At 38.9% G+C, this 12,902-nt stretch overlaps 1 protein-coding gene across 2 annotated transcripts in view; it reads right to left on the bottom strand.

The window, feature by feature from the left end:
• The window catches only part of Nr6a1 (nuclear receptor subfamily 6 group A member 1), a 172,851-nt gene that overhangs the window by 49,737 nt on the left and 110,212 nt on the right, over positions 1 to 12,902 (bottom strand). Inside the window, exon 1 of one of the 2 annotated variants that reach the window (XM_040735592.1) lies at positions 8,633 to 9,029. The exons of the other annotated variant lie outside the window; for it this stretch is intronic. Within the exon in view, the coding sequence (XP_040591526.1) occupies positions 8,633 to 8,648 (16 nt within the window). The 5' untranslated portion in view covers positions 8,649 to 9,029. Of the gene's footprint in view, positions 1 to 8,632; positions 9,030 to 12,902 lie in introns of those variants that run through there. 2 annotated transcript variants of the gene reach the window in all.

Genomic DNA, 12,902 nt, shown 5'->3' on the forward strand with positions numbered 1-12,902 from the left:
CACATGGGTGCTGGGAACCAAATGCTGGTCCTCTACAAGAGCAGCAAGTGCTCTTAACCATTGAGTCATATCTTCAGTCCCTGAGCAAGATTTCTAACTTCTAGTTATTGAAGTGGCTTCTTATGCCTTACACCCTATACTTCAGTGCTCTCCTCCCTCCCTCCCTTCCACTCCCTCTCTCTGTGTAGCTTTGGAGCCTGTCCCTCTATAGAACAGCCTGGCCTTCAACTCACTGAGATCTGACTGCCTCTGACTCCTTAGTGCTGGGATTAAAGACATTCGACACCACCACCCAGATTCAGCTCTCTTCTTAATAGTCAAGATGATCTCTATGACTAGACCTACTCCCCAATTCTATAGTCCTTTGTGGGACTTTAAAATGTTAAGCAACTGAACTGATGTATTGTGATAGTCTTCTGTAACCCTCTTCATAGACTAACCTGCTTCAGAAAGTGGGTGAAGAGAAAGATTATTTCCAGTGTGTGACACAGTGAGTAGGGAAGTGTAGAATTAAGTGAGGTCAGACAATCAGACTGGAGTTTAATCATACAGGGCTATGTATACATAATCTACACTTAATTTCATTTTATGTTCTGGAAGTAGTGATTTTGTTTTAAGCAAAAAAGAATGTCAAGATTCCTCTGATTATATGGTAGGACTGAAAAACAGAGAATAGGGAACCTATGAGGAGGAGGTAGACATTAGGTGAAATGTGGTCATCTAAGTGACATATAGGGCTATCTCAAGCTACATGGTTAGGACACCAGGTAGATTTGAGATCTATTTTGGTGGAAGAACTGATAAAGCTAGATAATGAAATACAAAAGAATGTAAAATTATGACATAACTCCCCGATTTTAAACAACTAAAGGATTTTGAATGTTTACCAAGACAAGGGAAGATTACTTAGGAAATATGTTGACATGACTAACGTCAGAGTCTAGAGTTCTGTTTGACTTTTGATAAGTTTGAGATGCCCATGAGAAAGCTAAACAAAATATTGGGAGAGTTTAGACCCAAAAGCCTGAAGCTCAAGAGAGGTTCCTGGTTAAAGATACACTAAGTGTAGTAATCTCAATATAGATAAAAGACTAAAGTCAACAAAAGAGAAAACACTAGCTGAGAAGAGGTTAAAGGACTGACTCCGGGGAACTTGCCAACATTTATGAGAAACTGAGAACTGAGAAACTGTTGATTCAAAAAAAAAGAAAAAAAAAAAAAACCAGGTTTCTTTGTGGGGGTAGCTCAGTAGGTAGAATGCTTGCTTAGCATGAATGAAACCTTAGGCTCAATCCCCAGCCCCACATAATCCTCATATGGTGGCTCCAGCACTCAAGAGGCAGAGGTAAGAGGATCATAACTTCACAATAACTCTTCCTGTAAGGGAGTTTGAGGTCAGCTTGGGCTACAACACCCTATCATGAGTGGGGCAGGAGTGAGAGTCAAGGGGAAAAGTACCACAAAAAGGAGACAATTCAAAGCCAAATATTTAGATGGTTACAAGAAAGAAGTTCAAGACCACCCTAGGCTACAGAATAAAATCACAAGACCAGTTTGTACAATGTATTATGGCCTGTGTCAAAATAAAAAAGTAAAATTAGGATCTTAGGCTTATTATATTCCTCACCAACTTTTCACTATAGAAGTATGTTATATAGTCTACGGGCTTCTATTAATAGCCCAAAGCTAAGCAGGGTGTTGGTGGCTCACACCTTTAATCACAGCACTCAGGAGGCAGAGGCAGGAGGATCTCTGTGAGTTCGAGGCTAGCCTGGTCTACAGAGTGAGTTCCAGGACAGCCTCCAAAACAATACAGAGAAACCCTGTCTCGAAAAACCAAAACCCTAATTAAATAAATAAATAGATATATAGATAAATAAACAAATAAATAAAATGGCCCAACACTAGAAGGGAAAAACCTATAGATAAGAACAGAGATGACTTAAGGAAATAAATAAATACAGTCTGTATTGGATGAAAAGATCCAGCTTACTGGTCAACCATGGAAAATGACAAAAAGGCTTAGCTACTATTCACTGCCTTTTATTAATGTATTATCTTTTGTGTAGTTGTATTGCATGTACTTTCAAAAACACATTATGGCTATCCTAGAATTTATTTTATTTTTTACTTTTTATTTTATTATGGGGGGGGAATGTTCTGACTGTTTGTTTTGTTTTTTAAGACAAGATTTTTCTGTGTAAGTGCCCTGGCTGTCCTGGAACTAGCTCTGTAGACTAGGCTGGCCACAAACTCACAGAGATCTGCCTATTTCTGTCTCCTTAAGTGCTGGCATTAAGGTATATGCCACCACAGTCTGGCTTTTTTATCCTAGAATTTATAAACCTACTGAATTCATTATAAATATAACAGTAGTTTCAGTTACTCAGAGGCTGAAATAAGAAGATTGAGGCCACCCTCCAAAAAAGAATGTTCAAAACAGGGCAGGAAGATGTTTCTCCCCACCCTCTGCCGTGCACCAACAAGACAAATGGACTTCTGAGCACCACATTTCATGCATCATCCTAAAATAGAGTATGTCCAGAGAGAAGATGACCAGCGTGAGTGATGAGGGACTAGAATTGTGACAGAAGCTGCAAGGCTGTAACTCTTGGTGGATGGAAGGGACATGTTTATTCATATCAGGTAGCAACCGTTGACTAAATCAAGACAAATCCATATATATCTATTGTAAGGAGTTCAACTTCAAATAAGGAAGCAAGCACTTCACAGTTCAAGCCCTCCTAAAAATGTACTTCTTGGAAACATTAGACAGAGAAATTAAACACAAATTCTAAAGTTCCTTCAGCACTAATATGATTAAAACACATTTACTTACTTACTTACTTACTTACTTACTTACTTATTTATTTTCTGGTTTTTCGAGACAGGTTTCTTTGTGTAGCACTGGCTGTCTTGAAACCACTTTGTAGACAAGGCTGGCCTCAAACTCATACATCTGCCTGCCTCTATCTTCCAACTGCTGGGATTAAAAGCGTGGTTCACCACCACATGCTAAAAATCACATTCTTATTAGTGTCTTGTATTCTTTATGTCTCTTTCTGACTCTTGTTAGAGCAGCATCTAAAAAGCACTGACACTTGACAAGTAGCTTTATGTTCTAAAGTCAACGCTATAATTTATAATATGACAAACATTTATGTGCTATTCATTCATTCATATATTCACCTCATTCAACAACATTTTTAAAAGACCCATTTATGTGTATGGATGGTGTTTTGCCTGTATGTATATCAGTGCCCATGGAGGTAAGAAGAAGGTGTTTTGATTTCCCAGAACTAGAGGTACAGTTGGTTGTGAGGTGCCTTGTGGGTGCTGAGAACCAAGCTTCTAAGAACAGTCAGTGCTCTTAACCACTGAACCGTGTTCTCTAGCCCTAAAGCATTTTAAAATTACTGTCTTTGTGAAATTCATACTCCTGGTATGAGGAAGGGTTAATTTCTGCTTTTATCACTTTCCAATGTCAATTTATATTTAGGGTCAAAAAGATAATAATTAAAACGTCCTCTTTTTTTCCTTGTACTGCACCAGTATGTTTAGTGAATTTGCTTCCAAACTTTTATCCACATATGTAATAAACATCTTTTGTACAGGCACATGTATTATAGACTTTTTGAAGTACTTTTTAAATTTTTTAGTTATGTGAATACTGTGTGAGTGCAGGAGGTGTCAAATCCCTTGGAGCTGGAGCTATAGGGAGCCATACTGGAATTCTCTGCTGGCCATCTCTATAGCCCAATATATTATAAAATTAAAAAGAAAAAAACAAGCTGGGTGATGGGGGCACACACTTTTAACCCTAGCACTTGGGAGGCAGAAACAGGTAAATTACTGTAAGTTTGAGGCCAGCCTGGTCTACAAAGCAGAATAAGCTAGAAATGCTATACAGAGAAACCCTGTTTCAAAATGGGGGGGGGAGGAAGAAAGAAAGAAGAAAAAAGGAAAAAAAATGAAACAGAAACAGGACATCATTAAGCGATTCCTGATTATTCATTGTCTGCCTATGGTAGTTTACTTACTCCTGTATATATTAATCTAGTATGCACAACTTTTCATTATTTTACTATCCTTTATTCTGGATTATGATTGGACCTCTCTATTGTCTTAAAGGTCAACTCTTTTTTCCCTCGTCCATTCAACACAGTTGCAAAAGATTCTAGAAGAAAAACTCAGGGCGTTTGCAGGCATTCACTAGTCTTCACTAGCACAGCACAGCTTGCTCTGCAGCCTGTCTCACTGGTTATACAGCATTCAAGGCTGAAGCTCCAAAGTACTGATTATCACCTACTGAACTGAAACAACCCCTGGGGACCTTTTCCCTTAAGGTATAAACAGCATGAGCCGCACACACGCTTACCCAAGAACTCTTTCCTAACCTTCCTAAATTTGCTACTCTTGGAAAAAACATTCCCATTTCAAGCCATTTTAACCATGTCACAGGTACTCTCACAGATGCTGTCTTAGTGTCCATAACAGCTTACAGAGGATAGCTGTTACTGTCCCTGCTGTAGTCAAAGTGAGCTTCCCAAGTAACAGAATCAGGCTGATGAAATTTACTCCCCAACACCAGAAAGTCAGTAGCAAGCCATGTAGTCAAGAATGAGCCATTTAGACAGCAGGGGCTAGCTTTTACCACAGAGACCAAGGGATCCACTCTGGTAACAGAAATAGCAGCAGTTTGAGGTTATTCTGATGTCTTAAAAATTCTACAGGAATTCTAACTGGTCCTACTGAAAAGTCTTCCAGACCCATCAGCCTGGTAAGGCCTGACCCTTCCTGCTTCTCACCCTAATGAATTCAAGGTCCATGGATCACAGTGTGAGATCCTGAGTCAGCAATGACCTTTACATTTTTCAGACTTTTCAAAACATATAAATCAGCTGGACATTGGAAATACCCTCAAACTCTTAACCATGACATACAGATAGGTGCATTTCCACAATTATGGTATTTTGAACTTTACTAAAAAAATATTTTAGATGTGGATGCACTTCAATTGCTTCAATAAACTACTGAGGCTTGTAAAAATAAGAATCTTGTAAAAACATTAAATCCTTATATTAAAGAAAAACCTCAGTAGCAAGGTAACACAGAGAATGAGCTGAGAAAAAAATTGGTGTGTGTGTGTGAGTGTGCGTGCGCACTTTTCATGCTTGTCCCTCTGATAGTCTTTCCCACCTCAATGTATTAAGGATGTTAAATCAAACATGATTGCAGTGATATCTGTGTGTGAGCCCAAATCCCAACCTCATTTTGAACCCTGAAAACATTTACGGCGTTCCTTTCACTAGGCCCTCCCCCAATACACATTAAAGACCACTTTGTTCAAAGGGGTCATGGTGGGTCTCATACCCTATTTTAATACAATGTATACAGTAACTAAACTCGCAAGTTTTGTTAACAATATTCTTTGGTTTAAATATAAGTGCAGAATTACAATGTATCCGAGAAGAAGAAAAGGTCCTATTAGGCAGGCACTAGTTGCAGTGGTTACATCAGATTTTCTTTTCTTACATTTTTCTCCAACAAAGGGATATGAACTAAAAATGTGCTAAAGATATCCAGAAGATTCATGAAATGTCTAAGCTAAGTGTTAGCTCAAATTGTTCAAAATAAGCAGGTCTTGTTAATTCAAGAAGCCTAATTAAATTGAACTTGCTGATGTCAAATGCAGGTGCCCCCCCCTTATTTCATTTGTAAGTCTGCAAGTCACATTTTGGACCCCTAGCTGTTTCATTCAATTATTCCCATAAGATTTCAAAGTGGGGGAAGAATTAGAGGCTGTTTTTTGATTCATTTTTCTCAGTTCTTACCATTAGTTGTTATTAATACTTTGAAGGGTTAGTGGAAAAGAGACAGCAACTACTCCATTACGTTTTCATCTGACATAAGCAGTGTGCATAATAAAAGAAGCCACTGAATTAACCCCTTGGTCCTCTGGAAAAAGATAAAGCAAAATAGGGACCTTACAGTTGTTCTTAGGCAAAGAAGCTTGGCAGATGAAAATCTGCACCGAAGCAAAGGAATAACAAACCCTTTAAATCATCAACCCCACAATTTAATTGGCAGAACTGCTCACTTTCCCCAACTCAGGCATTTTTGTTTAACATTTAATAGACATTAACATGTAACAATTTTACAATATCAGTGTGCTTTAAGATAAATTCTGTGATTTTTGTACATATCTTAGACTACAAACCTGGGCCTAAATAATCTCAAATAACATACTAAGAGCATCTGTTTAGTTCAATTCAACTTTCAAGAGCCAAGGTTGGGGGAGGGATTTCACACGTGTTACACAAATCCTAAGCAAAGTTTTTATCCCCAACCTCCCACCCACATTTTCTCATTGATGGAAAACCAGTAAGTGAAGCAAATGTTAGAATACAAAAGAAAAAAGGGAGGAAAGAAAGAAAAATATTAACTAAAAATTCTGTGTCTAGATACATACAACCACTACTAAGATGCTCGTCCTTTCCAGTTCCACACAGTGCCAGCATGAAGACAAAAGGCATTTAAAAATCAATTTGAAGTGATTTCTAACAGGAGCTAAGCTCTACAAGTTGCAGAATGAAAACATTCCCAAATGTTGAAAGGCACTAAAGCTACTAAAACGTTTTCTCTTTTAAGGAGCATTCCTGTTTTCACGGGAAATTTTGTTTTGTAGCATTGTTTTGGTTTTAGGTGTCTGTCCTGCCAGAGGGGCTGTCCACAAGGGTTGCATCTATCTTGAAGTGTCCACAATAGCCTTTCTAGCGGCTCTCTGCCTCTGTTATTGATCCTTACAGATGCTCCAAGACCCTTCCCCCACCTTTCTCCAAATCCCAACCCCCCATTCTGAAAGATAGCTTAAGAAATAAGACTTCCTGCCTAGCGACTGGCAGGCTGAAAGACCAGATTGTATGACTCCACAGATCAGGCCGGCCACAATGAAGGCTTGAATAGAGTTAACCCTCTGTGAACTAAAACAAAACATTTGCATGCCCAGCTGTGACAAAGGTTAATTTAAATGGACAAGGGCCCAATATCTAAAACCAAGGAATGCCTTTTTTTTTTTTTACAGTAGCATTTTCACTGATTTTTGTAAGCAGTTAATTTTGCCTTTTAAGCTTCCAGAGACCTCATTCATCTGGGATAATTAATTTTGCTTTCTGGAGTTTAGTAGGAAAGATTTGGTGAAACTATAACATTTTCTTGTTTTGTACGTGTTCTCCTTTTAGTACCCAAAGTTATTTTCTACTACTGAATGGCTAAGAAAAATTGAATTGAAGCTTTAGGAATTAATGGAATATACATTTTGGGAGAATCATCTAGGCATCAGGAGTGAGTGGACTATGTATCACTAAGAAATTCAAATAGATGGGAAATAAACCTCCCCCAAAACTCTAAATTCTCTACAACTGTTCCTTACAAACAAATACACCCACTGCTATGTACCTCTGCCTATCCCTAAACTACCCAATAAATCCCAAGAAAATCTTAGTTCTTAAGAAATTTCTTTCTATAAAATATATCTAACACATTCAAGAGTAACTTAATAAGAATTACTATGTATATATTAAAGAAAGAGACTGTTTATGATGAAACTACAAGTCTTATACATAGTTGATTATTTCTCCAGTATTTGTTTCTAACTTACAATAACCACCAATGCAGTAATGCTGGCTTACAATGAGCTGGAAAACGACATCTAAGAAAGGAGAGCAACAATGTATAAAGACAAACACTATTTGGAGTGGGAGTCTCACAGCCCCAGAATGATTACAAAACTGCCAAACTGCCTATGACAGATGTTAGCCATGCTAAAAGGGGCTAGGAAGTTTCCTCCGGAAGATTTTGTGGGGTTACTGCCTTTCCTAGAAATTTATCAATTAATTCAAAGACTTGAGAACTCTTTCAGCTCGGTAATAACTACCAATAAGAAATCAAACTCTTAGACTCTACATTATCAACATAGTAAATCACCGATGTTAAAACTCACTGCTTGTTAGATGTATTTTACTTTCTTGGTCCAAATAATAATATATATAAGTAGGAATCTATTCAATATAAACAAGTTATAACAATAACTAGTCAGCATTATTTATATACACACACAGGGAGAATAACCTACTCACTTAAAATACACTTAAAAAGAATTAGCAATGTACTCCAAACCATAAAGCTTTAAGTCCCCCAAGAGGATGAGGCTACCTTATCAATGGCCTCATGACCCCAACTCCATCTACAATTAACAGTACTAAATAAGGCTTTGGCAGATTGTAAACTGGATTAAAGAATTAAAAATACAAACAAATTCTGTCAAGAGGTAAAACCCACAATGTTTAAAGGTAAAATTTACTATGTACTGAAACTTGAAGTTTTTTTTAAATCGATATAAAATTCAAACTTACCACCCCTCCCTTCCCTGCTTTTTCCTAACAACACCTTCAACAATCAATTCACTGTAGTTTCCCAAAGCGTCTTTCTGTATTTCACATCTGTAGCCAATTCCTGTAAATAAACCTGTTGGCTGAATTCTGTCAAGATACAAAAAAACAGCTGTCTGTGGATCTGATCTAAACCTTCCTGGAATTTTTCTAAACGGCAGACCTCAGTCCTGTTTCCTTACCTTCCCATGTCTCCATTTCATGCTTCTCCGCGTCTGCTGAGAAGTTCTACCGAAGCCATGAAGAAACTGAGATTACAGAGCAAAGCCAGCTTGATGACTACCCTTCCCACACTTGGTCAATTTCTTTCTCTAAGCAGAGCGGAGGACAGTCATCCTCAAAGGTCAGTTTACAAGCTGGTCATGTGACTACAAAGTTCAGGCTCTAAGGTCACAGTGTGCATGGAGTGCGTTTATTACCAAAGGTTATCTGAGTGGAACTGATAGACTTTTTTCCTCAGTTAGCAATACTGCCTCACATGCCTTTCTGAGAACTAATACAGGCACGTTTAAGGTGAAACACTCTTCCAGTCTGAAACAGATCCTAAAATTTTAGGAAGGAAGGAAGAAGGAAGGAAGGAAGAGTCCAAAAACTAAATTTTTGAAGAACTAAATTTAAAAGGGTTCCAGTATGCTCTCTCTCTCTCTCTCTCTCTCTCTCTCTCTCTCTCTCTCTCTCTCTCTCTCTCTCTCTCTCTCTCTCTCTCTCTCTCTCTCTCTCTCTTCCCCCCCCCATGCTACACTATCTTTCTAAACTCTAGATTAGAACATTTAGGGCTAAAAACTTTGACCCAAAGAAAAGGTAAAGCGACCCCGGTTTAACAAAAGGATTTTGTTCAATTTTTTTTTAAGAGTTGAAGTTAAGATTCTCTGTTTTTTGTCATTATAATAAACAATGACAAGGCAAATTCTTCTGAGAAAATTGAACTTAGGCTAGGAGCTAGTCACAGGGCCCCCTTTAACTTTTGGTTTTCTATACTCTGGATGGGTTAGATATCAGAAAGTACATTCTTGAAAGAACTAGAGAAAGGAAAGCAGGACTTCAAAATCCTTTTGGAAACTAAATGTTACAATTCCTACCCCCCAGTCAAAAGGCTACATCTTTTAGAGTAGGCCTCTTGTTTCATTCTTAAGGTGCTGAAGATGTTAAGCCGCCACCATTCTAAAGCCTCCCTGATTTCTGAACACTCAGTGAAGTGAGAAAGGGTTAGCAAATATACTTCAACCTCTCATTCCTTGCCAGGGAGCTGCCAGGGCTGGCAGAGCTAGGCGATGAGCAAATGGCACCTGGCCAAACGCTGAGCTGTCCATGCAGGCATGAAAAGACACAGATGAAGGGCAAGCCATCACACTGACCGTCCTGGCCTTGAGCCCTAGCACCACACAAAGAGGAAAACCAAACCAAAACAAGACAGGAGACAGCAAGCTCCAGAAACAAGGGGAGTAGAAATGAATTCGTTTTAACAAAGTTCTCTTTTTCTTCAGCTTAGGTTTGAGAATTAGTACTGGCATCTAAGGGTTTTCTTAACCAACAATAGTACACACTAGAATGATCTTCCAAAGAAAGGTTAAAAAAAGTCATCAATTATTTAGAAATAAAGAAACGGATACAATTCACCTAAAAATAAATGTTTGCCACTGCCACTAAACTACTTATCAACCCACCCAGCCAACTAATCAACACACACACACACACACACGCACGCACGCACGCACGCACGCACGCACGCACGCAAGGGAGAGGGAGAGAGAGAATCTGCTTTTTCTCTAGCACGCTGTAGAGGATTTTCTGGTAAGCAGCAGGAGAAAGGTGAACATGCACCTCACTGCCTATGAGATGTCACAGATAAGCTCTGATATCAGCTAAAGCTCTGGGGACTGCTGAAAAGCTACTGCAGAGAACACAAGTCACTCAAGATTCTGTTTTAGTCCTGGAATTTGTGATAAGGAAAGGGAAAAAAAGAAAATGAGTTAGGGACTTTTCTCTTCTTCTTCTTCTTTTTTTTTTTTTTTTTGGTTTTACAAGACAGGGTTTCTCTGTATTGTTTTGGAGGCTGTTGGTCCAGCCCAGCCTCGAACTCACAGAGATCCGCCTGCCAGGATTAATGGTATGTGCCACCACCGCCCGGCATTAGGGACATTTTTTACTTCCTAATTTTACCTTTGTAATACAGACAAGGTAGATGAATAAACCTCTTACACCAGCACTGCATCTGAATCCAAATGTGGGGTGGAACCTTAGTTATAGACTATAAGACATTTGGTTACATCTTCCATTTATAGATACAGAAATCAAAACCCAAAGAAAGGATAAGGCAGATCATCAAATCAATTGAAAAGAAAATGAAATATCCTGATTTCTCACTCCTTTCATTGTATCACAGAGCTTTAAGGGTAGAAGTAAAAACTCTCTGTTAATGCCAAATGCCATATTTAATGACCTTTGCCAAATTCTAAAGTTGGAGCAGATATCAAGACTAATATAAGTTCAGTATTCAATGTAATTAAAAGACTCTATGTACTTCCAGTGGCCACAAGGTCACCGCAACCATTTCAGTCTTTCTCTAAAGAATGTTTCATGAAAGTCTGGAAGCCTGTGGGACCACATTTATAGACAGACTTCTGGTGATTTCAGAAGCTCAAATATACAGAAATGTTTTAAACTTCTTTTTAACCATGCAAAGCTTAAAAGAGAAAATACAAAATACCAGCCAAGACTCTCCGGTTGTCATGTGTTAGGCCTTTGATAGAGATCATCCACCATGACAAAGGAAAGGGTTTAGTTCAGCTGAAGATGAACAATGAAACTGCAGTCAAATGAAGGAAACACCGCCAAAGACTGCAAGGGGAGCACCTGACTGCAGAAAATGCACTAAGCAGAGTGATGTTGCTTTGCCTTCTGCTAAGGAGATGTTTTATTTTAAACATTGTGGGGGAGGAGGGGCTTAAGTATTATGACTAATGAAGCATTCCAGGTACTGGAGATTTTCATCCATTTCTACAAATGCACATGTTCTACTCTGAGGAAGATACTACACTGTCGTATGGTGGTCCTTGCTCTAAAGGTGCTCATATGGCAGCCTCACTGTCCTACCAGTCAATGCTAACCCATTGGTAATGAAAATACACTAAACACTTACATGATAATAGATATTATCAATACTATGACAGAATTGGGTAAGAAAATTATTAGGGAAACATAAATAAGATGGTGCAGTGGGTAAAGGGACCCGCTGCCAAGTCTGACAACCTGAGTTTGATCCCTGGGAACCCACATGGAGGAGGGAGGAAACCGATTTCTGTGTGTTGTCCACTGACACACAGAGGAATACATGTATTTTTGTTTGTTTGTTTGTTTGTTTTGTTTTTTGTTCTTCAAGACAGGGTTTCTCTGTGACTTTGGAGGCTGTCCTGGAACTAGCTCTTGCAGAGCAGGCTAGCCTCGAACTCACAGAGATCCGCCTGCCTCTGCCTCAAGAGTGCTGGGATTAAAGGCGTGCGCCGCCACCACCCGGCTATACATTCAAAAATAAAAGTAATGATAATTTTTAAAAACCTGACCATAGTCTATTAAAATGGCTCAGCAGATAAAGTCACATGCTATGCAAATCCATGTATTGGGCCCTGGATACATAAGCATTTTCTACTTTTTACACCTACTTGATACTAGATCTTCCAATGAAAATCTAGTGTTGGGAGTAAAGGATTTTCTACTATTATCTTCTATTTACTATATATGATGTAAGTGATGTTTTGACTTACACACACACACACACACACACACACACACACACACACACACACACACACGTCCCATTAGATTCCAATCTATCTGAGACTGTGCCCTGTATTTCTGATGATTATTGTATCATACATGACTAAAAAGCAGGAAGTTGCCGGGCGTTGGTGGCGCACGCCTTTAATCCCAGCACTCGGGAGGCAGAGGCAGGTGGATCTCTGTGAGTTCAAGGCCAGGCTGGACTACAGAGCCGATTCCAGGACAGCCTCCAAAACAATACAGAGAAACCCTGTCTCAAAAAACCAAAAAAAAAAAAAGCAGGAAGTTAATAAATATTTCTGCTGAAAAAGGAAACAGGAGTTGGTCCAAAATCCAGCAACAAGGAAGAAGGAAAAAAATTCCTTCAAGAACATAACTAATTTCCAAGAAATCTGCCCCTAGGCCATTTCTGTAAAGCGAAACCAGTTCTCCCAGTCTAACCCTAAGGCTGAGGGAATGAATGTAATAAAGTTGAAGACCAAGAGAACCAGCTGGTTGCAAAGGGAGCAGATAGCTCCTGCCATCAGCCACCCTACCTTACTTGACTCTCCAAAGAGACAGATAGAGCAGCTGAGTCTTGCAAGTCTTCTTTAGGGTAGAGTTAGGCTCTAGCTAGCAAACAGATGAAGTTGGTTTTTGTTTGTTTGGTTTTTTTGTTTGTGTTTTTTTGAGACA

Source organism: Mesocricetus auratus, unplaced genomic scaffold, assembly GCF_017639785.1.
Source record: "Mesocricetus auratus isolate SY011 unplaced genomic scaffold, BCM_Maur_2.0 Super-Scaffold_100047, whole genome shotgun sequence".
NCBI lineage: Eukaryota > Metazoa > Chordata > Mammalia > Rodentia > Cricetidae > Mesocricetus > Mesocricetus auratus.